The 25,891-nt window shown below is 41.4% G+C and overlaps 2 protein-coding genes across 2 annotated transcripts in view; one reads left to right on the top strand and one right to left on the bottom strand.

The window, feature by feature from the left end:
- The window catches only part of LOC103464024 (uncharacterized), a 76,244-nt gene extending 73,369 nt beyond the window's left edge, over positions 1 to 2,875 (top strand). The window contains exon 18 of the mRNA XM_008407819.3: positions 85 to 2,875. Coding sequence (XP_008406041.1) covers positions 85 to 289 — 205 coding nt within the window. The 3' untranslated portion in view covers positions 290 to 2,875. The remainder of the gene's footprint in view (positions 1 to 84) is intronic.
- Positions 2,876 to 3,461: 586 nt separating this feature from the next.
- The window catches only part of tbl1xr1a (TBL1X/Y related 1a), a 62,424-nt gene continuing 39,994 nt past the window's right edge, over positions 3,462 to 25,891 (bottom strand). Inside the window, exons 4-16 of the mRNA XM_008407817.3 lie at positions 25,506 to 25,651; positions 25,171 to 25,396; positions 24,961 to 25,093; positions 24,708 to 24,849; positions 20,638 to 20,701; positions 20,354 to 20,451; positions 20,217 to 20,277; positions 20,011 to 20,132; positions 19,833 to 19,907; positions 19,307 to 19,434; positions 6,911 to 7,076; positions 6,733 to 6,834; positions 3,462 to 6,655 (exon numbers count right to left, since the gene is read on the bottom strand). Of these exons, the coding sequence (XP_008406039.1) occupies positions 6,629 to 6,655; positions 6,733 to 6,834; positions 6,911 to 7,076; positions 19,307 to 19,434; positions 19,833 to 19,907; positions 20,011 to 20,132; positions 20,217 to 20,277; positions 20,354 to 20,451; positions 20,638 to 20,701; positions 24,708 to 24,849; positions 24,961 to 25,093; positions 25,171 to 25,396; positions 25,506 to 25,651 (1,490 nt within the window). The 3' untranslated portion in view covers positions 3,462 to 6,628. The remainder of the gene's footprint in view (positions 6,656 to 6,732; positions 6,835 to 6,910; positions 7,077 to 19,306; positions 19,435 to 19,832; positions 19,908 to 20,010; positions 20,133 to 20,216; positions 20,278 to 20,353; positions 20,452 to 20,637; positions 20,702 to 24,707; positions 24,850 to 24,960; positions 25,094 to 25,170; positions 25,397 to 25,505; positions 25,652 to 25,891) is intronic.

Raw genomic sequence — 25,891 nt, 5'->3', positions numbered from 1 at the left:
GTGAGTACCTGGACAGATGAGCCGCCTGCTCACACACCGCTGTGTGAAGTGTATTCAAGCGTTGCTGTGTCTCCTGGTTTCCAGACACCTGGCTGTCCCTCTGCCAGTGGGGGAGTGTGTGTTCAGCCTCACCTGGCTGCTGCCCACGTATTTCCTGTTTGCAGTGACCTATGATGTCCTGCAGACGTTGGCAGACGTGGCCCATTACCTGCCTTACTACGGCCCTGAGCCGGAGCTTCACAACGTGACGGGAAGCGTCACAGCAGCAAACCTGTCCTCCTTCCTCTGAGGCTCCGACGTCAACACGCCACGAAGCTGCAGTGCTTTCTTCTTCTCGTCACTTTTAAACAATTTTTAAGGAACAGTTTAGCATTTTTGATAAATATTTCATTGTCACTGCACTGCACTTTCATTCAATCTACTTCTGCATTTAGCATGGCCTAAACAGCCTTGGGGTGTTTTCCCTTCTCCTGCCCACCAGAGCCTCGTGGACAAAGGCTGGTGTGAATTTTCTGCTCAGTCATGAAGGAAACACAATCAGAGTTTTTGTAGATACAAGAAAAGATGAGTAAACTGGCTTCAAAAAACTCAGAGATTCTGAAATTAATCTCACAGACGTCCTAGAAACATTTTGTGTTTCAAAAGTTAAAAATGTTAAACTTTTGAATTTCAGAAAAATTTCAGACGTCAAAAGTTTTTGACTTTTGAAACTCAACATTTGACTTTTGGAACGTTTTTCTAGAACATTTTTCTGGCTTGATCTCAGCATTTGAGTTTTTTCTCTCAATTTTTCAACTTTTGGAGCTGAAAAATATCCTTGTTTTTTCTAGAAAATCTCCAAGAATAATCTCATTTCTCATTTCTGAGTTTTTTGTTGTTTTTTTTTTTGTTAGAAAAAAGGAGTAGTCAATTTCTATCTGTAAATGGTCCTAGTACTTCTTTGTGAGAGTCAGATGTAGGAAGCAGTGCATACACATGAATTCATGTAGATTTCTTTGATGAATCCCTGTCCATATGGAACTGAAAGCACAACACTAAATGACTAAATATGTAAATACATGTAAGTTCACCCTGCATCTGTCAGCCAACAACTATATAGATGCAGAAAGCAGAGAAACTTTAAGGAATTGGAGTCTGAGACATTTCCAGATGAGTTTGAGGCATGATGAAGAACATTCACCTTGGAATGTTGTCTTGTCTTCTGCTAGCATTAGCAGGCAGCAGTAGATCAGTGGGTGGAACAGTCAGCCTGTTTATATTCCACACACCATTCATACTCAGCACAGAGCTCCTGCAGACAGCGCCTCCCGCTGCTGAGTACATCATGCATTGTATAGAACGGTTGTTTCCTGACAGCGGCGGAAACAACCGTTCTGTGTCCTATGAAATGATTCATAGGACACAATGTTGGCTAAGCATGAAAATGCTATTTGACGTTTGTCTTTGTGGGGATTCTGTGAAGAATCAGAGAAATAATTCCTCATCATGTCTGATAAACTCATGGATTTGGACTTCAAACAGTGGAAGTGGACTCGTTGAAGCGAAATGTCAACGTTGCTGTCTGGATGCATTTCTGGATAAAACACAACACACACTTCTGACCAATCACACGACACCACACACACACACACAGCTGTGTCTGCTTGACCCGGCCTGGTGAGAAGAGGAGAACCTGTGAAGAAGAGGATGCATTTTTGGTCTCACGATTCTGTCAGTGAATCGGTTTCCACACTGTGGATGAATGTCCTCACACTCTGTGTGATGTGTTGTGTGATTGGTCAGATGTTTATGGCTGTGTTTTATCCAGACATGCACTATCACTGTTGGTGCGCATCAGATTTACTGGTGTACCAGAAACACAAAACCAAGGTTCCTGCTCTGGCTTTTTCTTTGGAAAATAACAAAAATGTGATGAATTGTGCTGAACTTTTTAACACATTAAAATACACATGTATGTGCGTCTGTTTATCTGTCCGGATGGATGGATGGTTGGTAGATGTGTACAGTAATTCCTTCCAGGCCATTAACACTTTCTCATGCACTGTAGCCCATCAACAATGTGAATACGTCACTGTAGCTTGATGGGGCCAGTTTCATTCCTCTGGCTGAATCAGCTGTCTGCCAGTACATGAGGCCCCTGTCAAACTGGTAAAGTCCAGTTTGACTTTACCAAACTGGAACTACCTGTATTTAGAGTGGGGTTCCTCCTCTCCTCACTTAGTGCCAAACATCCATCTTTATGCATGTTTCACTGATATTTGCAAGGGACTGCAGACAAGGAAACACTGAGTCAGAAGACATTATGTAACATTGTTTGTCTTCTGGTATTATGTAAAATTATCTCTTTTTTATGTTACATATTGTTTTCCCCCAGCTCAAAACATAATATGTCCTGTTAGCACCGAGAAAACCCAGAAAATCACTGAAACAAAAGGAAAACTGCCATTAATATGGACTGAAGATTAACCACCATGATCAGCTTCAAGGTGAACTAAGTTCTGCGGTGAGTTCAGGGACATTAGAAAAAAAAAACATTGGGTAAAAGTGTAACATTTCTCACCAGTCACCTCAGAAACTTTTGAAATAGCAAAACATAAAATCTTAATGAATCTCAACAAAAAGTGCGTCACTTTCTGAGAATATTACACTTTTTTTGCAGTTTTTTTAAGCTACATTATTACAAATTAAGACAAAAGCTCAACAGTCACATTGTTGAAAACAAAAGGATACAGTTTGCCAAAGAACAAAGTGACCTTGGATTGTGGGTTTCGGGTGTTTTTGAGTGGAACATTATGATGAACGGTGGCGCTGGTTTCATGGTATGGTGATGTTTTATAATCACGCTGGGATTAATAAAGTGCTTTTAATAACTGAACTCTCCATGTTGGGTCTTTTTATTGCATCCCAATATTTATTGGATTATGGACTGCGGTTCTGAAGCAGAAAACCTGCATGACGCCCAACAAGCTGTTCTGAAGTAAAACCAGGAAATGCAGAACAACTGGGTGAAGTTGTCCCATCATCTTGAAAGCTTCAAATCTTCAAACTTATTTCAGGTTTTACTACTGCAAACATGAAGTCACATCTGTAGGAAAACTGTAGAAACCACTGTTTTAACATTCTGGACATTCAATTTTTCATGTTCTTTAAACATTCCCAGAAAAATTCACCTAAAGGATACGACATTCCTTAAGAATTTTTAACTTTGCTTTTTTTGTTGCTTTTGCACAACTTTATTTTGAAAATGTTGGCAACTGAGAAAAACTAACATAAGCGCTCAAGAACACTGAAGTCAAAGTTTTATTTGGTTCATAAACCCAAAATCAATTCTTTGTGTTTTGACATAAAACAAACACGACTGTCACCAATTTCTTCTATGGTGTTTTTTTTTTTTTGCTTCATTTTTCCCCCAGCTCTTTCACATTTCATATCCCCCACACAGAAAAATCAAAACTCAAACCTCTTATCAAAATATATTTTATTCTGCACTGAAGTTTTACTGATCTGACTTAAATGACACAGATGGATGAGATGCAAGCTGCAAAGAAAAACGGAAAACACGCTGATGGAGCCCTGGGGACTGATCCGGACCTGAACGCAGCTTCAGCAACGCCCCGGCTCGTCCAAGATGGCCGCTTGAAAGTTTGGATTTCAGAACTTCAAATACAGTCAAGAAAAACAAACAAACAAAATATATATATATATATATACCACACACGAGACGTAAAACGGGAACATGAATCAATCTGTGGAGTCCAGAAGTCCAGAGTTCTGCTTGGGGAGGCGGAAACAAAACGTTGAGCAGCAGCAGCTGTCAGAGGGAGGAGCTTCTGGAAGGTTTTGGTCCAGTAAAGCCTACAAGTTCCAATTCGCTCATTTTTCCTTTTTTAATTTGATCAGAAGTAAAAAGAGTTGATATTTTTAACATTTCGGAGATCAGAGACAAAAAAAAAAAAAAGCAGCTAGGTTTTACACCCAGGGTATTTTCTGTAAATGTCCTGTATAAAACATGTCAACAGTAAAAAATAAAAATAAAAAAGCTGCAACCACGGCAACCAGCTCCCCCTCCAGATCTGCTCCTCCCTTCAAACATCTGGCGTTTTCAAATCTGTTGCTTGGTTGGAAAATTACATTCATATTTCATTGCAATCCTGTTTATTTTATTTCAGAGTTGAAGAGAGTTCTTTTCTCCTCCACTTGGACAAATGTTTCCAACAGATCACGTTGTTATGGAAACTGATTCATTTAGTGGTTCTTCACTGAAAGGAAAAGGTAAAAAGAACCAACCATCATCTGCTTGCCTCATGTTTCTAAATGAGTGAAAAGGACAAAGTGTGGCTTTAGAAGAGTAGAAAACTGAGCAGAGGTTTGGTGAGGAGCAGACTGGAGGTCAGAGGTCATGATGCAGGGAGCAGACCTGAACAGCTCAGGTAGGTTTCTGCTAAGAGCTCATTAGTTCTTCCTTTGTGAAACCTGCATGAACACGGGCAAAACACAGAGGATGTGCGGTTGCTATGGAAACGCTCCTCTTCAGCCATGCTCAGTCATCATTAAAGAGACGTGAACATCTCCAGCTGATTTGTGGGGACTGCATGTCTGGAACGGCGTCTGGGGGATGAAATGTTTTCCTGCTGCAGCTGGTGGAACGGTACCAGTCTGTCCCAGTCGGTCCCAGTCTGTCCCAGCCGGTCCAGGTCCACCACTACACTGGGACCAGTGCTGCTAAAAGCAAGCTGAAGGATAACAGGTCAAACTGGAGCCGACACAATAAAGATGATTGTAATCAGGTGAAGATGTGACAAAAAATAATCTCCATCAGTTTTCTTTAATAATACGACAACTGAGTATTTTCCTTAGATCAAACCGGAAGTTCACACCATGTTTAAAGCTCCTTCGTTCTGATTTGAACGGCTTATTTAGGACCGTCAACACTGGTTGGATTAGGGCGTTTTTTGTTTGTTTTTTTTGCTTTTTTGCTTTAATAATGTTGAAACCTGTAAAGAGTTTCGCACCAACTGGATTTCTACAGCCCTTCCTGTCCTGACCTCAGCTGATGTGACTGAAACATCCTGTTGCTCTGAGCATCAGCTCATCTGAGCAGAGGACAGAAAAGCCAAACAACTGGCCACTGAAATCAACCTGTTGGCAAAAACAAGACAAGAATTTCTCCAAAAATGAAGAGAGAATCCAGCAGACCAGAGGAGCAAAATCCTGCTGATTCCAATTTTGGCAGACACCAATATGTCAGAATAGTTACTAAAAATCACTAAGTAGACAATGAAGAGGTGACCATTGCTAACCATGCATGTGCAGACGTGACCTGGTGGTCAGTCAGACCCCTCTCACAGGAGGAGATGGTGTCTGATGTGAAAGTGGATACGATTGGTTTTCCATGTATGTATCGGCTGATCAATCAGCTCCCAAAGTTGAGCAAATCCAGCCTGATTTATTGGTGTAGCTCCAAGAAGAGACTTAGTAAATATTTCATGTTTCCTAACTGGGTTTTTTCTGCCGGCTAAGTGGTTATTCCTAAACCAGAGCCGGATTCCAGAGGTTCAGACATGCTGTATTCAAAATTTTGGTGTGTTATTATTGGTCTCCATGAGAAGTTCTGGCCCAGCCCAACCAGTTGATCGGGGCCAGTTTCACACTGGAACTGGTTCAGTGGAAAGTCTTTAATGGTTGGAGTGTTGGTACACTGTATTGACTAAATCCAGAGACGACATCTGCCGTCAGGCTGGAAATATTCCAGCCACATTTCCCTTACAGCCACTGGAGGGCGCCATACTGCTGAATGGAAACAAGTTATGACTGGAAAAAAGGGAAACTATTCCATTTAATTTAAAAAGCTGTAAAAATGACATGGAAAACAGTAAAAAACACACAGAGCTCCCAGTGCTCCCAGTTTAAAATCAGAACAAACCAGCAGTCAGTCTGGACCTGGTTCTGGTTCTACTGCAGCTTCCAGGTCAGAACAGGGAGAGGTGTAAAGGGGGGACATCATGTGTTATTTGCCCGTGTGGATGAATCAGAGGAATCCAGAGTTTGATCTGCCTGGTGAAGCTTAGTGAGCTGCTGCCACCTGCCTGGGGGGGAGAGAGGGGACATCTCCATGACCTTTGACCCTCTCACATGATAAAAAATATAGAACGAGACATCTGAAATTAAAAAAAAAAAAAAAAAAAGAAACCCTAAGTGCCATCCTATCTGTGGTGGAGGAGCCGATATGTCCACAATAAGATCTGACTAGCAACATAGATCAACACGTTTTCATTGTTGTACATTTTGATGACGATGGGAATGTTTCCCAGATCAAAAAGCCAAACAGCTTCCATATTTTGGTAAATATTCCGATCCGTCACATCTCTGCTCCATTTCCATTGCATCCCGCTTCTGCTTCTCTCTGAGAGTCTGATCCAACAGAGGGGGGCGCCACTCCGTTCATCTGTCACTTTATCCGCGCGTGTGTGGACCTGCTGTGTCGGTACTCGCTTCCTGTTCCTGTGTCCTGCTTCCTGTAAGTCGGTGGGCGGGGCCTAAGCGTGAGCAGTACGCAGGGCAGGCAGGGACAGTCATTTGGCTATGTACACATTCATGGTCGGTCCATGGCTTTCAGCGAACAGCAGCTCTATTTCCGCAGGTCTAATACACACACCTGGAAGAGAAGAGTGGGAAGTCAGCTGGGGCATCGCTACGGCAACGCGCGGCCAACTCGTATTCCTGCGTACTCACAGATCCATCTGACGCACTGGCTCCCACTTTGTCTCCTGCTGCATTCCAACACACCTCAAAGATCCCGCCTGTCCCTCTGTAGCTGTGCACCAGCGCCCCCGTCTGGAGGTAGAGGGTACTGTGTGAGACCACTGGAGGTCGATACACGGTCGCAGCATCTACAGACTCATCTGCCTACCTGTGTGTTCCAGATGTGAACACATTTGTCGAAGGAGCCGCTGGCCAGGTGGCGCCCGTCGGGGCTAAACGCCACGCTGTACACCGGTTCCTGGTGCTTGGTCAGCGTGTGGATGCAGATCCCCCGGTCCACATCCCACAGACGCACCGTGGAGTCAAACGATGCACTGCAGACAGCACACACACACACACACGCGCACACAGCTGGTTAAAGTTACTGAAATAAAACATTTGGCTGAGCTAGCAAAACCTGTTTAAAACTAGCGAGACAAACAGAATGCAGTAAAAAGGAACAGCTCCTAATTCAGTCAGCATTAGCAGCATTTCTATTGAATTGTGCAAACTGAAATTACAAAACTAAATTAGCTTAATGGATACATAGCAACTTTGAAAAACATTTTTCCATAAAAACTTGTTGCACTAAGATGAGATGGTTTTCACCCACGATGAAATAAATGTTTTAAAACAAGTCGCTCTCAGAAAATGCATCACATTTATTTTTTTAAGTATCAGGTTTGCTTTTTCTGACACTACTTCCGGTTTTTTTTCTTCTTTTCTTCTTTTCACATGATCAACAGCTGGATGTTGCTATTGATGGCAATTTCATGATGGCTTGTTTTTGTTTTTTTCGGTCAATGTGCAGACTCCACCAGAGCTCTCACAGCATCACACACTTCATAAAAAGTTGTGTGTCATTCCAAAGTGTTGAATCCATAACTTTTCTGTAAAATCACCAACTACAATTTCCACAAAACTCTGCATATGTAGTCACTCCCAAGTAGGCGGGGGTTGCTGCTCCACTGTCAGAATAAAACTCAGACGTCTCCTCTGGTTGGCTGATCGGTCAGATCTAACACTATGACTGAATTATGAATATACCTCATGTAACTGTTTACATCCAGTAAGTAACGAAAATATTAAAATCCAGTTTACTCAAAAAAACAGTCTTGTACCTTTCTCAGGACAAACGTGTAAATTACTCACATTACTTGAGTTGACTAAACAGTTTAGTGAGACTTAAGTAAAGCATACAAACATAATTTAAGAACAGGTATTGCCTTTTAGAGTGCACGTTCCTATATTTGCACTGACTAACATTGATAGAGATTTTTTGGTATTATCATTTTGTTGTTACTTTCAGGTTAAAGTGTTCTCTTGTTTAAACTGTATGTGTGAACTGACCTGGAAGTCACAGCTGCCTGTTATCTTCATGTGAAACAGTTTGACCGAGATTTGAACCGGGCTCAGATCAGGGGCCAGATGTTAAATTGGTTTACGACCTTTGCTTTGTTTAGGTAAAATGTTTTACGACCTTTGCTGTTTTTCCTCTGCTGTCTATCTTGCCTATCCTCCCTCTTTGAAGTTTGAGAATAAAAGACAAGCTGTATCCAAAGAGAAGCAGAACGCTCTGTGAACAGCTCTGAGAAGCAGTTGACAGAGTCTTCTCCTTTTGCTTGCAGAAGTTTAGTCATAAATTCATATACGTTGTCTGTGGTTCTTTTATGTAGGTTCTAGGAAAATACCTATCATTTTGGTGCCGAAACCCGGGATCTCTCATACCGACCGCTGTCAGGCAGAGGAAGACGCGCTGAATCCATGCATGGCCAGAAGTCATTGGACCTGGAAAGAAAGACCCAGGAAGTAGAATTCTTCGCTGGCCAGCGCCGTAGGTCCGACTTTGTCTGCCAACGGCGGAGTGACGAGATCCGACTGGACAACCCGAAAACTACAGAAACGTAGGTGAATTTTAAAATGGCTATTTTAGTAGTTTGAGCTTCCTTGTATGATGTCGCTCTGCTAAAACTCTGTGGTTTGAGAATCCTTGTATGATGTCGCTCTGCTAAAACTCTGTGGTTGAGAATCCTTGTATGATGTCGCTCTGCTAAAACTCTGAGGTCTGAGAATCCTTGTATGATGTCGCTCTGCTAAAACTCTGTTCGAGGAGACCCCATAAGGGTAAGTCCTCAGGCGGATAGGAAGCTTGTCATTGCTGTGGTTTGATTTTTTGATGGGTAAAACATGACTGGTGCTGAGTTTTCTGACAAGGCAAAAACAGATAATGTTGCGCTAAATCATAGAGTCATTACTGTGCTTATATTGCTGGTTGCTACTGCTGCTTTGTGTGTGTGAGAGTGATTGGAGGTTTAAATACCGCTCTGTGTTTTACCTCATATAAAACAGTGGATTTAAGCAGCAAACCTCTTGTGGATGCAATAGGCAAGATTCTCCCACTCGAAAGAGTCGAAGCGGGGAATACCACAACAAGGTATTTTAATTGCTGGCCCACTGAAAAGAGCTCCAGTTCATAGACTCCCTAGGAGTCAACGAACCTGGACCAAATTTAAATAATTCAAATAAATAATATTTTAAGCTGAAATTGCAAGTGTTTTAAATATGGAAATAAACATTCTTGTAATTCATCACTCGGTAAGGGCGCCGATGGGATGAAAAGTACATGCTGTCCAGGTTTCCTGGTAGCACTGTACACATGAAAAAATGGAGAAAGAAATATAAAATAGATGGAAAGCTAAAAATCGATCAATGGCAAACAATTGTGGGAATTTGGAGAGTAGTGTAGAAAGAAAAATGGGAATAAAAAAAAAAAAATAAAAAAAAAGGAGAATGAGCTGAGGTGTGCTAAATTATGGTTAAATGAATCTAAAAACTTAATTATAGAGAAGGAAGAAAATAAAGTAATTCCAAGCACACGGAATTCTGCAGCGGTGCAGGGAGAGCAAGCTCCTGCAGCCACCTCTCCCCTGGCTGCTTCAGCAGCTCCGTCTGCCCCAGTATCAGCCGCTGCTGTTCCAGCAACACGACTGTATCCTTCCCTAAAGGAAGGGACACAAAACTTATATATCTTTAGACCCTGTACCTTAGAAGAGGTCAGGAAAGCTGTGAAAGGATCAGATGTTTTCACCTGGAGAAATTTGGAGGTTTATATACCTCTGCCTTTTCCAACGACCGGACAAAAGGCCGTGGAAGAGGCAGAGGCAGAGGAGGTCACGATAGGCGAAGACCCCAAAATAACACCCCACAAAATCTACGGTATTCAAAAGGCTGCTGGATTTGTGGCAATATTGGTCACTGGGCAAGAAACTGCCCTTCAAAGAATGTTGCACGGGGCGACAAGAGGGGTGGTGGAGTGAGGAGACCACAAATAGGAGAAATCTTCAGCATGATCAGACTCTACCACACCCCAAAAACACAAACCCCCAGTCCAAATTGATGAAATGCTAGAGACATGTGCATGCAGTTTAAGACGTTAAGTAAAACCATAAAAGAAATTGAATTCCTGTAAGAAATCAATGTATGCAAAATAATTTTTAATGCTACTAATGTTAGGTTTAAACCTCACAAGTGAGAAATAATTTGTTTTAAGAAATACTGATGTTTGTTTTGTTTTTCTTTTGAGCTTCCTACACCTTTAAAGAAAAACCAGTAAAGAGAGGTCTCACTGAAATAACAACATGGAACAACTTCTTTGTATGCTAAAAGTGGAATCATGACTTTCCTGAAGGAGGAGAAGCTGAAAAATAAAACTAAATAATAAAATTGTCCTCAGAGAACAATGTTTAATGTATTGTGTCGGAATAATATTATAACACCAACTGGTGAAATGATTCTTAGCTGTCTATCTGGAGGGGTCAGCGGTCAGAGTAAGGTACCGACCTGGACATTGTCCAGCCTCGTAACTCTTAGGCCTTGAGAGGAGGGCTGCCCGCTGACTTCACAGTCTGCAGCACTGAGATCAACAAATTTAGAGAAATCCATTGTTCTCTGGTGAGACGTGTCTTAGATGAAGTTAACTTAAACTTACATTCTACATTTTACAAGTTAATGGTGAACATGATGAAAGAGACTACAGCTTTAACATGTTTCATGTTTATATGTGTTGAATAAGGAAATGGTTTATGACTTCTTAAAAAGTTGGATAATAAGTGGCTAAAAGCTATACGATGAAAAGTAAAGAAAGTTATAATTGACTCTTATTTGCTTCTTTCCTTTCCTCTGTCTGAGCCTCGCTGCGCTGCGTCTGACCTCTGACCTCAGCTCAGATCTGTCCTGCCAATCAGATGACTCCCTCCTTTATCACCAGCCAGTTGATAAAGAAGCGAAAAAGGACAGGACGATTTCTACCAACTGGACACTGAAGGCAATAAAGTGTCCACTGGTCCTAATCCTTGACATCTGGGAACTGCCATGCAGCAAAACTACTGTATGGAGTCCTGCTAGACGTTTGGAAAAAGAAAGCAAACTGAACTGTTTGCCGCTTGTTTCATTGGTGGACTAAGGGACGGTCTGGACAACTTATAAATAATCCAACACCAGAGCCAGTTGGACTGACAGGGAGCTGGAGAAGAGACAGAGGGAGGACCAGCTGCAGCGACGCCAGCAGCAGGAGGGGAAGCGAGAAGCAAGACAGAAAGGAGAAATGCAGATAAGTTATACACACACACTGCTGTGACACACACTGCTACTGTAATGAGGACTTGTTTGCTTACTACTAGCAGGAAGGAATTATCTATTTAGAAAAGAACATTTTGAAGGTTTTAAGGTACAATGTTAAATAAAAATCTTCATTTTGTACCCATTAACTCAGTCCTTACAGAAGGACCAGTGATCCTTTTAGGGCCACGAGCCATAGATTGGGAAACTGTGAAGGAAAAACTGTAATGGTTACAAGTTAAGAAAGGAAAAAAAAACTGAGTGTGATACGGCTAAATTACACCAACTAAAATTATTAGATTCAAACTAATAATGATTTGCAAATGTTTATTTTCTTTGAAATAAATATACAAGTTTGGAACTAAATTAAACATATCTAAGTGTTGAACTTAATTGATATTGCAGTGTTGAAATACTATGGAGTATTTCTTTGCATTTAACTGAAACGCTTAACTTAGAGTTTAATTATATAAAGAATCTATAAATTGATTGGGATTGTGTTTGTGTGTTTTATATTGGGATGAATGACAATTGTTTTGAGAAGAGAGAAATTTTACTGCTAAATTGAGTAACGGATAAAATTATTGACCATTTAATTTAAAATATAAAAACCATTGTTAACTGGTCTGAAATGCGAGGTTAAGAGAAAGTCTGAGACTTTAAGCAACCTTGTAACGGCTACTAAAACCTGATGATTGTGATTAAAAGCAACATTTCTAGACTTCAGTCTAGAACATTTTAATCCAGATTTGATTGATAGTCAATAAATTCAAAAAGAAATGGAAAATTAGAGGATTGAGGTTTGGTTTAATTTCAGGATGGTCATTTTTATTTAGGAAGAGTTATGCTTTGATGAATTTGATAACATCTACAGGGAAACCAGTCACCCATGCATCCTTGCTTAAGAATCTTTTGCAGGCCATACATTTACCAGCTGAACTAGCATTTGTAAGTGTGCAGCGCACACCACGGAACAGGATGAGGTTTCAAATGGCAATAGATTAGCTGATAAAGTAGCAAAGGAAGCTGCAACTGGGAAGCATGGGGGAGACAATTCTCAATACAGATAGAAGATCCTCAAGTAATAGACAAAGCTGTGTTAAAAGACATGCAAGATAATGCTCCAAACGCAGAAAAACAAATGTGGATAACTAAAGGGGCGACACTGAATGATGATAACATTTTTCAGTAAATAGAAGTCGGTCCTTCCAAAATCTCTATTTAGAGCGGCAGCAATTTTGACACATGGACATTGTCATGTGTCAACAGGGGGATGGTCTCTATGCTACAACAGCATTTTACCATTACCACATATGGATTAAATTCTTACTTAAAAATTTTGTACTGCATGTCCAGTTTGTGTCAGAAACAATCCTCAAGGAAACATTAGACCAAGAAGAGGAAGTTTCCCAAAACCCTCATCCATTTCAAACAACGCATATGGACTTTATTGAACTCACACAAAGTGGACCACATAAATATTGTTTGGTGATGATGATGCTTTTTCTAAAAGAGTTGAAGTAGTTCCAGCAAAGCCTGCTTTGACAAAATTTATGGGAGAGCTTACATATTGCCTCTGTTTGCTCCAGACTTACAGAAAGCTGATGAAGAACAAACATTGGTAGATTATATGATCAGGATCCTGAAACAGAAAGAGGTGTTAAATGCAAATTTACTGCCGTCTGACTGTTCTCCTCTACAGGAAATAAATAAAACCACCCCCATCCAGCCAGGAAACTGGGTCTACATAAAGGTCATAAAAGAACCCTTCCAGGTGCTGATGACCACACCAACAGTCGTAAAGACCCAGCTGGATACATCTAAGTCACTGCAAGCTGCAGAGAGTGTTTGAACCCCTAAGTAGGCGGAGGGAGGAAGGCCGGACTTCAAAGGGGGCTATTTTTAGGGTAGCTCGTCTCAAACCCGGTGAAGAAACGCTTAAGATTCCCCGTCTTTAGTATGGGGTTCTGACATCTCTGTGCGCCGAGCAGCAATGGGGACTCCATATGCCAGATGGATCTTCTACTGCGCTGTGACTGCAGCATCAACCTGTGGTGGAAACTAATGAATAGAACCGCGTACGAGGGACATGCTGTGAACTGCTATGTGTGTGCGCAGCTGCCAATCGCCACACACAACTCAGGTCTGCGTGTAGGACACATCACGGATGACAAACAGATGTGTCTCTATGGCCTGAGCACACAACCACGACTAAGCGTCCCATGCCAAAGGGATGCAAATGGTGTAAAAATGACTATTCTGTTCTACTTCAGATAGGAGATGCCGTGAAGGAACTTTTGGATCTATGAACTGTTCCTTTAATGCTGACGTATTTCCATTTCCACTAACCGCATGGAAAATACCAGAGACCATTTCTTTAGCAGGAGCTAAACCCGGTCTCTGAGGAGCTGCGTGTTCAACAACGGACACGTTTCTTGGAATGTTACCTTGGAACTTGTGTAACAGAGTTTACACCCACTGCGAAACGACACCGGATTACATCAACTGCATCGCCTGTAGGGTCAAAGGATGACTCCACACTGCAAAGTCTGGAAGGACAACCCAGACTGTGACAACATGCTTCAGGAGAGGAGTTCAACATCACAGATCGGACATTGGACGACAGGAGACAACGCTGTGCAGTACATAGTGCCAGGAGACTATGGTTCACGGGTGATTGCAGACTGGTACTTCCTGTACCTGATTGTACTCATCAGGAAAGGACGACACATTCTGGCTGTCTGCTCCAAGCGTGATGCCTGAGGTCAAACGCTGGGGAGGCCTCACTACGGACACTGGAGTTCCATGGGAAATTCAAGATCTGGACCGGAGGTGAAAAGTTCATGCAGAGCATGTTCCCAGGATTGGATTAGGAGAAGTTCAGGACCACGTTGAAATCAACAGATATGGATTACTGCAACTCATCAACAGCGCACACCGGCTGGCAAACGGCTCCATGAGAGGGCTGACTGAACTGAGAAACATGGTTTTGCAAAATCGTATTGTGCTGGACCTGCTCACAGCCTCTCAGGGAGGTGTTTGTAAAATCATTGGCCCAGCGTGTTCCTGACGAAACAGGAACTGGTGGAACTATTTCTGATGCTCTACATGGCCTGGAGGAACTTAAACATTGTGTAGACGGTGCTACGCGAGGATCACATTTTTCCTTTTGATTTGTTTCATGGTTCATGTCTGGTCCATGGTGGACTTTACTGTTAAAGCTCGTGACACCTATTCTGATGTTTCGGTTCTGTTCTGTCCTTTTAAGGTTTGCATTATTCCATACCTACGAAGTATGATGTTTAAGACAAGTACACAACTGTTGTCAGTTATCAGCTAGCAAAGGCATCCTATGAGACGAATGAAGATGACTTGTTTGAGATTCTGACGATTTCTGAACAATGATGGTGTTCTGTAATCAATAAACAGATTAATTCATTGCTGAATGATTCCTACACCAAAAATGTGAAAACAAGTGGTGTTAGGGATGAGAAAACTGCGTTTGATTTTTGCTGTTCTTTCTTTGTTTTGTTATTTCATTATCATTATGATCATTGTGTAATTTTATGTTAGACTAGGACAAAAATGTATATATTTTGCATTTCTTGGTTCTATTTATTTCTTTTCTTTCTATGCTTGGCTTTGAATAAGGTTTACACACATGTGAAATGATAAAAAGGGGGGAATGATAGAGATTTTTGGTATTATATTTTGTTGTTATTTCAGTTAAAGTGTTCTCTTGTTTAAACTGTATGTGTGAACTGACCTGGAAGTCACAGCTGCCTGTTATCTTCATGTGAAACAGTTTGACCGAGATTTGACCGGCTCAGATCAGGGCCAGATGTTAAATTGGTTTACGACCTTTGCTTGTTTAGGTAAAATGTTTACGACCTTTGCTGTTTTTCCTCTGCTGTCTATCTTGCCTATCCTCCCTCTTTGAAGTTTGAGAATAAAAGACAAGCTGTATCCAAAGAGAAGCAGAACGCTCTGTGAACAGCTCTGAGAAGCAGTTGACAGAGTCTTCTCCTTTTGCTTGCAGAAGTTTAGTCATAAATTCATATACGTTGTCTGTGGTTCTTTTATGTAGGTTCTAGGAAAATACCTATCAAACATCACAATTTTTATGGTTATATTTACATTATTGACATCATAACTGGATTACTTCAAACCTAAGGACCGGGAGATTTTCTCACTTTGATTTTTACCTCACTTTTCTTCACCTCCAAGATGAACTAGGGCAAAATGCCCCCCTCCAACCCCAAGGACATTAGCAGTATTCTACAACGACTTCAGTTTAGAAAGAAGATTCAACGGCTGGTGGTGAACTTTGAGATCAACGCTACCTGTGGAAATGACACAACTCTTCCTCAATCACGGAGAGTCGTACACCCGCACCAAGCAGCTCACCCTGGATCGCTCAGGGCGCCAAGCCGAAACAAAAGTCTCACACTGCAGAACCCAGGAGACGACTAACGGGGAGAACCCCTCACCTGGACGATTCAGCGTGGCCGGCTCTGAGCCGAAACCCACCTTCAACCTCAACACCTGCTCCGCCAAAGAATAGCAAACAAGCAGCTGGAGCCAAAACGACTACACCGACCCCGCTCCCAAGGACAACGCGAACAGCCCAAGCCTCAAAACATTCCGACTCCGTGGGAATCCCACTGAAAAACAGATTTTCTGCACTTCAGCCTGAGCCTCTGAGTGAAACCCCACTTTCAAACATCAACAATGAGGCTAAACCAACGCATCCACCCCACAAAGTTCCGACGGACAAAGTGACCACCAGGAAAACGAAAGGTATGCCAAGAGTGCTTATTGTTGCAGATGAGGCAGTAAATGGAATCAGTCATGTTTGCAATCCCAAGAAAACAAGAGTGATTTCTTTTCTTGGTGACACTGTATCTGATTTGACTCGTAAAGTGCTCTCTCTAACCACTGATCAGCCAAACATTGAGACTTTAGTTGTGCATGTTGGAGCCAACGATCTGGCAAAGCAAAAATCTGAGATTCTGAAAAAGGACTTTAATATTCTTCTGGACACTATGGGAAAATTAAAAATGAAGTTATTTCTCAGTGGTCCAATTCCATCGCCTCAATGGGGAGATGAAAAACATTTCAGACTGGGCATAATAAACAAATGGCTGATTAAAACCTGCTCTGCCAGCTCAGTGACCTTCATCGATAACCTCTGGATCTACTGGCAGCGCTTTCACCTCTTTGGAAGAGGCGGATGAAATCTTAACAAACATGGAATAAGGCAAACATTTTACTGCAAACATTTTTCATTTTATCAACAAGAACAACAATGTCACCATCGCTTTCAGAAGAACATCCTCAAGGATGTCTGACTAGGATAGAGACCTCCACTTATCATAAGCACAGTGTCCCAAAACAAAGTGATAAAACATCAACTATGGACAGATCGACTGGTTCCCCTCCTCGTTCCCCCCTCCTTAAGCTATAATGACGTAGATAAGTTGGTAGATAATTTTCAGTGCAAACTTTCAGATATCATTGATTACATTGCCCCCATTAAAGTGAAGGTTGTGACAGGTAGGAAGAAATCTCCATGGAGAAATGCACAAACAGTTCAATCTGCAAGACAACTCTGCCGTAGGGCCGAACGGAAATGGCGCAAGACTCAACTACACGTTTATTATGACATCTACAAAGAAAGACTACGTAACTATCACACAACACTAAAACATGCAAGAGAGGCTTTCTTTGCAGATGTCATAAACAAAAACATTAACAAAGCTCGAGCTTTATTTGCTACTGTTGACAGGCTCAACTTCAATCTAATGCCGCCTGCAATAAGTTCTCCAGTTTCTTTTCAGAGAAAATTCAAAAGATCAGAGGATTAATCTGCACATCCACTCCAAAGACAGTACCAATGTTGTGCCCAAACAAAACAAATGCAGGAAAAATGACCCAATTTCAACTACTTAATTATAAAACCCTAGAAGAAATTATAAGTCAATTAAGCTCCGGTTCTTGCTGTCTGAACGTCCTACCCACACATTTCTTTAAGAAAGTCCTGCCTGTCGTTGCTACTGATCTGATCGCTCTGATCAGGTGTTTTCCCCCAGACTTTGAAAACAGCAGTTATCAAACCACTGATAAAAAAGAACAATCTGGACAAATCACTACTGCAAAATTACTGGCCGATCTCCAACCTCCCATTGATCAGCAAAATTATTGAAAAAACTGTTTTTAAACAATTAAATAACTTCCTAACAATAACGAATCGCTTTGACTCCTTCCAGTCTGGTTTTTGTGCTCACCACAGCACGGAGACGGCCCTTGTAAAAGTGTTCAATGACATCCATATAAATACAGACTGTGGGAGAACCACAGTGCTGGTTCTGTTGGACCTCAGTGCAGCTTTCAACACTGTTGACCACGACATTCTACTGAATCGACTGGAGACTTGGGTTGGACTCTCCGGTCCAGTGCTCAACTGGTTTGAATCTTACATAAAGAACAGGGATTTCTTTGTTTCAATCAGAAATTTCTCATCAGAGAGGTCAAAGGTCACATGTGGTGTACCCCAAGGTTCAATCCTAGGACCCCTTCTTTTCAATATTTATATGCTTCCACTGGCTCAGCTTATAACAGGAAATAGGATTAGCTACCATAACTACGCGGATGATACACAGCTCTACATCACGTTGTCACCAGTTGACTCTGAACCCATCCAATGCTTAGAACAGATCAATGTGTGGATGTGCCAAAACTTTCTCCAGCTGAACAGAAACAAAACTGAAGTTATTATCTTTGGACCTAAAGAGGAGCGAACTAGAATCAATGCACAGCTTCAGTTATTACAACTAAAAACCAGCGATCAGCCCGAAACCTGGGAGTAGTGATGGACTCTGACCTGAACCTTCAGAGACACATTAAGACAGTCACAAAGTCGGCCTTCTATCACCTGAAGAACATCTCTAGGATTAGAGGACTTATGTCTCAGTACGATCTAGAGAAACTCATCCATGCGTTTATCTTTAGCCGTATTGATTAGTGCAACAGCGTCTTCACAGGTCTGACTAATAAATCAAACAACTGCAGCTGATCCAGAAGCTGCTGCTCGTGTTCTCACTAAAACCAGGAAGATAGAGCACATAACACCAGTTTTAAAGTCCCTACACTGGCTCCCTGTAGCTCAAAGAATAGACTTTAAAATACTGTTAGTTTATAAATCACTGAACGGTTTAGCACCACAATACCTTAAAGATCTGTTATTGCTGTACCAGCCGTCTAGACCCCTCAGGTCTTCTGGTTCTGGTTCTGCTCTGCATCCCCAGAACCAGAACCAAACGAGGAGAAGCAGCATGCAGCTTCTATGCACCACAAATTTGGAACAAACTTCCAGAAAACTGTAAAACAGCTGAAACACTGGGTGCCTTTAAATCTCAACTTAAAACCCACCTGTTTAGAGTTGCTTATGGCTAAATTGTGCGTTTTGATGTCTTAGGTTTGAGAATCCTTGTAAGATGTCACTCTGCTAAAACTCTGAGGTTTGAGAATCCTTGTATGATGTCACTCTGCTAAAACTCTGTTCGAGGAGACCCCATAAGGGCAAGTCCTCATGTGGATCAATGTTTTTAATGTTTTTATCTTTACTTTTAATCAAAATCTCTCTCACTGTTTATTCTGGGTTTTTTTTTTTTATGTAAAGCACTTTGAAATGCCTTGCTGCTGAAATGTGCTATACAAATAAGATTTGATTGATTGATCCATTGCTGCCATGATTTTTAATGACTTATTACATGAACAAACTTATTCACATATTTTAATTTAATTTCTAATACAATGTAAACATTGCGATTGTAAAATTGTGTTGTTGTTTTTTTTACATTTGAAGAATATAGAGAAAGATTTGCACACATTCATAATGGAAACACAGCCAGTGATGCAGTCTTCTCACATGTACACACACTCTCACCTCGCTAGCATGAGGTTAGCACTGGGATTGTTGGTTCCCGGTCCCGTAGGACTCCATTTAATGGTGTAGATTTCTTTGCTGTGGGCCTGCAGGTCGTGGATACACGAGTCCTGCTTCATACTCCAGATCTGAAAACACACAACAACAAAAAAACTGTCACCTGTTAAGCTGTTAAGTTGAATTCCACTGAACATCCACAGTGCAAAAGAAACTAAACAAGATGTTTAAGTTGTTCAGTTTGAACTGATATTACATTTGGCCAGTGGTAAGCACTGCTAGCTAAAAAGCTAGCTGCGCTAACCCTAAAGCAGCAATCATAAACATTAGTTACACTGTCATTTGGATGAGCCACTCCTTGCTACATGGATATGCTGCATCGGTATCCATATCAAGTATTACTTCATGTATAGTATGCGTTTGGAATGCTTTTGTTGGCGCAAATGCTGTTACCCACAGCAACTGGGGCGCTCAGGCTGTAGGGGTGAAAAACTTGTGTTTTATGTGGAGCGGAGACTATATGTTTTACCTTCAACGTCATATCATCTGAGCAGGATGCTAACAGGTTCCCCGTAGGGTCCCACTTGATTGCATTAACTTCATTCTGCAGAGAGAGAGAGAGAAATGAGGACATGTAGAGACAGAATAACATTGGTTTCAACATGTATGATTTAAAAAGAGAGCGTATCTGCCTCCACGTCACTCACTGAGTGTCCCTGGAATGTCTTAATAGGCCGGTCCTGTCCCAGTTTGCAGACGTGGATGCACATGTCTGTACTACAAGAAGCAAACGTGTTGTTGCTCTGCCAGTCCACATCCAGAGCTGGAGCTGCGGAAGACGGACAGCAGGATGTTGATGAGTTCAACGAAACCCCAACAATCCCTATACAACCCATAGGAGCCCCTGCTGTACCTGAATGGAAGGGGAACTGCTGCTTGGCCTCTCCTGTGTGAGCGTCCCATATGATTGTAGTCTGTAGGAACAAATGGAGGGATGAATTAAGCTCTGCTGTGTGTTATCTGGGCAAATCTTTCTCATCATGTGCTTACCTTGTCTACTCCTGCACTGAGGATAAAGTTGCCTTTCTTATTCCACTTCAGGGCAAAGATGGGGCCTTTGTGTTGCCCCAGGGTGCTGGCTAGATTACCTGCAAGACGGCAACAAAAGCTGATGTCAGCTGACACTGAGACGTTACATAATGCTGCCAGTAGATGGCAGTAAATAAGAGCAATAGCAATGAGATGACTAGTTATTACAGGATCCAGGGACATGATGATGAAAACTAGCTGATCGTGAACAAACATTTTTTTCATTTCCATCAAATCCATCTCACCGTCTTTTGTCCATATTCTGGCAAAGCCGTCATATGAGCCTGTGGCCAGCAGGGTGCCCTCGCTCTGCAGCACAAACACAAACATTACTGATGCAAGCTGACCTGCAGATTCATGCTCAACTTATTAGCCAACATTGTCTGGAAAAACAAAAAACGACATCCATACTGCTGATGCTGAGTCACCATGGTAACCTGCCTAATGCTCCATGACAGCTTGGTGAGTGTCGGTGTGCATTTAGAAAAATGAGATGATGTTCATGTGTTGTGTCCATTCCTGGTCCAGAGGAAGTTTCAGTAAAGTGACAGTGATCTATTCCTCATCAATGCATACTGCGTTTTATGGTTGAAACTTTTATTTTAGCCATCTATCATTTTATGATGTCACTCCCTCATCAAGGGAGTGACAGCCCTTGAGTGTCAGAAAATTCTTTAAAAATACTTTAAAAGACAAATTTTTAAGCAATTTTTTATATACACAGTATTTTTTAAGAACTGAAAGTAACAGTTACGTGACTGTGGGGTTATAACAATTCATCGGATTAATTGTGTTTAATTAATTATTGAAATAATTGTTAACTAATTTAGTAATTGCAATCAATTATTAAATTTGTTAATTATTTCAAAATATCCCGTCAGGTGAGAGAGCAACACACTCAAAGAAAATATTAAGCTAAACTGTCCAAAACATTAAAGACAAAACATCTTCTGTCTGTAAATCTGTCCTACCCAGAACTACTCTGGTTGGTTAAATCAGTGTTTTTCAACCTTTTATGAGTGAAGGTACATTATTTTAATTTAAAAAATCTCGAGGCACACCACCAACCAAAAATGTAAACAAAGATACTTTGTAGCCGCCTATATTACATATATAATCATTCTTATCAAAATTTCTTGAATAGGAATCAAATAAACACAAAAATGTATTTTTATCATATTTTACATTTCTTATTTCAAATTGCACTTAGCATGTAAACTTCAAAAATACACCTGAACAGTACCACAACACTGTGGTGTTAAATTTAAAGAAGTTGTAGAAAACTTCAAAGTGTTTTACAAACTAATCCACAAGCATCTTATAGCCGGAATACAGAAAATCATTCTTATTCTGAAAGAAGCAATAATATTTGGGAAACATTTCACTTCATATTCACTGTTACAATATGAAGAGTTGCATGTACAAAATGTCAATATCTATATTTTACCCACCTAATGTGAAACCTGTGCATGTTTGGATGAAAACAGAGCTGATTTCCTGGCAGAAATTGAAGAAAGACAAAGCTCTTCCTCAACAGCTCTCAGTTTCTCTCTGTTTTTAGTTTTTATAGTAGCCAGGCTTGAGAAGCTCACTTCACACAGATATGTTGTGGGAAATGGACTCATGTTCTTTCCAACTACTGCTGAGCTTCACTGTCTTTTCCATCACTGTTGTCACAGTCTTGCTAGATACAATGCTCTCACCGCTACCTGTAACATTCATGCATCACTAATTATCTTGTTCTAATGTAAAATGCTCTGTACCTACTGCCATCTAGTGGTAAGAAAATTACATGATTACACTGCTATTCACTATTGCAGCAGAGAAGATGGCATTATTTGCAGATAATTGATTTTCAAAAAATCTTTTAAGACCAATTACTGTATTTTCCAGACTATAGAGCGCACCATACTATGAGCTGCACCTTCAAATAAAACAAACAAACAAACAAAAACAAAAAACTGGAAACTGCACCGGGCTATAAGCAGCTGGTATCTCTGCTGCTCTCGGTTTTCCATAAGGACCCAACGGAGGGCAGCAGAGGGCTGCGTTATAATAAATCTGCTGGATATATTAAGGACGCAGCCTTCTGTCTCCAAAGCCAAACCATGGTTTTGTTCACGCTGAGCTGACGTGCAGCATCTCTATTTCCCTCCTGTAGAGCCAGATCGATACTCCTCAACTTAAAAGCTGCATCATATGAGTTTGAAAACATCTCTCCGTCGTGCCTGTTGCTAGCATGTGCTTGTTCTATATCAGTGTTTCTCAACCTTTTTTGGGTCAGCGCCCCCCTAGCCTTTATCCAGGTCCCTCACCGCCCCCCACCAAAGAATTTGCAGGCTACTTTGCACTATTATTTTATTATTAATATTACTATCACTATTGTAGATGTTTTGATTTTTATGCTTGTTCTGTATTTATCATCAAAACTAATTTCCCAGAGAACAGAAAGCCATGGAAATAAACATTTTCACAGGTGTCTAAATGCAATGAACAATCAACTTAAAATTGGTAGGCCTAACAGCAGCCAATCAGAGTGGAAGAAATATTCTTGTTCTTTGTCATTTTCTAGTTGTTAAATATTCCACAAAATGAGCAGATAAAAGATGAACAACATGCCAGTTTAAACTTTGAACTATTTGCAAAACGACTGAGCTCTGCAACATTAAAATATGGATAGAACTGTAACTACATTAATCATAGCTCTTCTTCTCTTCAGTGTTTCTGTCAGTTTCTGGTGGTGAAGCTCTGTGCTGCCTTCAGGAGAATGGGACATCAGAGTATCATCCATAAAACTTCACCCACATGGCATTTATTGTGCAAACCAGAGCTTTCAGTGGAAAAACAAAAGTTTCAGATCCTTTTAATGCTATACAAATATGAGACAGAAACATGGATTATATCTTTATATAGACCTGACTAGATTTATAGATTATTAGTTTTACTGGACAGAAATTACAAAGAACAAATCTGGTTCTTAATCAAATCCCAATGAGTCAAATTGAAAATGTCATGGAGTCATCAGCCTCATGACATTAACACTGACATGAAAAATAATATTGAAGAAATAAATATATCAAATCTAATTAAAAACATAAATAAGTGATAAGCTTTTTACTGTTATGGTCTTATCTGGAAATAGTGTGTTTATTCTTGCCATAAGAATAAACACACTATTCTTATGGCAAGAATAGCATGTTAATTATTGCTTGAAAGGTCTTTCCATACCAGTTTATTCCTCTGTATTTAGTTTAGTTTTAGTTTATTCTTGCATTTTGTTCTTCATTCATTTCCATTTAGTTTCCTTTGATTAGTATTATCCTCTCTTGGTTTATTGCTATGTCCGCTTTAGTTTCTTTCCTGTTGCTACATTTATTTTATTATTTATTGCCACTCACCACCAGTAATCTTCACTCATCACCTGCTGCGCTGCCTAATCGTCATATGTTTCACATCATGTGTTGATTTTTCACTGTTCAGCGTCGGATTCTCTGTTTTTATGCCATAATTCACATCTAGTTCGTCGCTCCGTTTTATGTCCCGCTTCACCTGTTTCAGAGTTTTGCGCAATGTGCGCCTCATTTTTTCATTGTTGTTTGTTTAACACCCTATGGTGCAGGGAGGTTGGGAAACGTATCGATGGGGAAAAGGCAGACTGACATAAATCTTTTAAAACAACGGAAACAATTTTGGTATTCTGATTATTGAAATTTAAAAGTGGCTACCAACAATGAATAGAAGAAGAGCTGCCATCGATACAGTTGCAGCCAAGCATGATTTAATGTTAGACAATGCAGTTTTACCAAGTTGCTCAAAGTCTAAACTGGTATTGTTGTGCATTTAAGGTGTAAAGTTTACCTTCTTCGACCAAACGCCCCCCAAAGGAATCCCAGCGCCCCCCTTTTGTAAAAATGTCCGCCAGCGCCCCCTGCCGTCCTCTGAACGCCCCCTGGGGGGCGGTACCGCCCACGTTGAGAACCGCTATTGTAAATTAAAATTAGCGCATTCTTCTTTGATTTACAATTTTGACTTGAATTATTCACTTCATGCTAAAGAGCCCCCTGGTGGTTGAAGAAAAATCCACAGAAAAGCCACCCCAGGCTACAATCCGCATGGTTCAAAGCTTAGGAAAAAAGTAGCGGCTTATAGTCTGGAAAATACGGTACCGTAGGTGAAATTGGATAATTTCCACAGCACACCTGTCGATCACTCATGGCACACTAGTGGCACAGTGGTTGAAAAACACTGGGTTAAATGATCTGGTCTGAAGGCAGCAGCTTTAATTGGACCTCACAGCTTGTTAGTATGAACTCACATTCCAGTCCAGCGAGGTGACGTCTTTGTTGCTGGGGACGTCCTGTCCTCCTTCTCTGATGCAGTGCCTCAGGACCAGCTGCGTGGAGCTGCTGGTGCTGTTTTCACTCAGGTTCCAGATACGAGCCGTCGAATCCCCAGACCTAGACACACACACACACACACACACACACACACACACACACACACACACACACCTTACATCTTCCAGATTCTAGCTGATGTATACTGTGTGTAGGTGAAGAGGAACTGACCCAGAAGCCAGCAGGTCGCTCACTGGGTTCCAGGCACAGATAAAGACCTCTGACTCGTGGCCCCTCAGGACCATGGCCTTGTTCTGAGGGATCTCCACGTCTCCATCCACCTCCATCAGATCTGAGTGGTTGTCTGTGGACACAGTTGGACGTGTCACACACCCAACAGATGTGGGCTGTGGCTTTGCTAACCGGAGAGCTCCTACTCACTAGCTAAGGCGTGGGCTCCGTTCTCCTCCCCGTTGGCAGTGTTCTCTCCGTTCTTGGTGTTGCCGGCTATGCTGCCCCCTGCGGCCGATGCCGGCGCCGAAGCTGCAGCCTGCTGTTGGGCCATTTTGTCCCGGTACGCCTGCTGCCTCGTCTGGACCACGTCTGGCATCACTGCGTCGATGAGCGACAGAGACTCGATGGGTCGGCCGTCGAATAACGTGCCATCCTGCAGAGCGAGTGAGGAGAGGACAGAGACAGGAAGTGAGAGCTGAACAAAGATGGAGCTCTTTGCAGCAGGACCAGGTGTAGCATGAAAGGAGGGGCTTGTTTCCCACCTCGTTGATGCTGACTTCAGCCTCCACATACTGCAGGCCCTTCTGGATGATGCTGATGAGGGCAGCAGGGGGCACCAGAGCTCCGTTGATGTTGGACTGGCTGATGTGGCTCTCTATGCCGAATGTAAATGCAGAGTGGGAGAACCCTGACAAACAGCAGCACACCAGAAAGGGTTTTTAACAGCATCGCCATGGAAACCAAGGTTCCCAGAGAAAACAGAACCCATTATTAAAGTTTTTTGAACTTAGATTTTGAAGACTGAATGATAAAATGTTACTTCATCTTTCTGTGTGTCTTATTTTGACTTTTATTGTGACAGGAGTAAACCCATGTTTACCTAACAGAAAATTTATTGTGAACATGAAATATGCAAATATTTAAGAAT

The sequence above is a fragment of the Poecilia reticulata genome, chromosome 4 (assembly GCF_904066995.2).
Source record: "Poecilia reticulata chromosome 4, P_reticulata-male-v2, whole genome shotgun sequence".
In the NCBI taxonomy this organism is placed as follows: Eukaryota; Metazoa; Chordata; class Actinopteri; order Cyprinodontiformes; family Poeciliidae; genus Poecilia; species Poecilia reticulata.
Note: the sequence above shows the minus strand (reverse complement) of the source record. Positions and strands in the feature narration are given on the sequence as shown.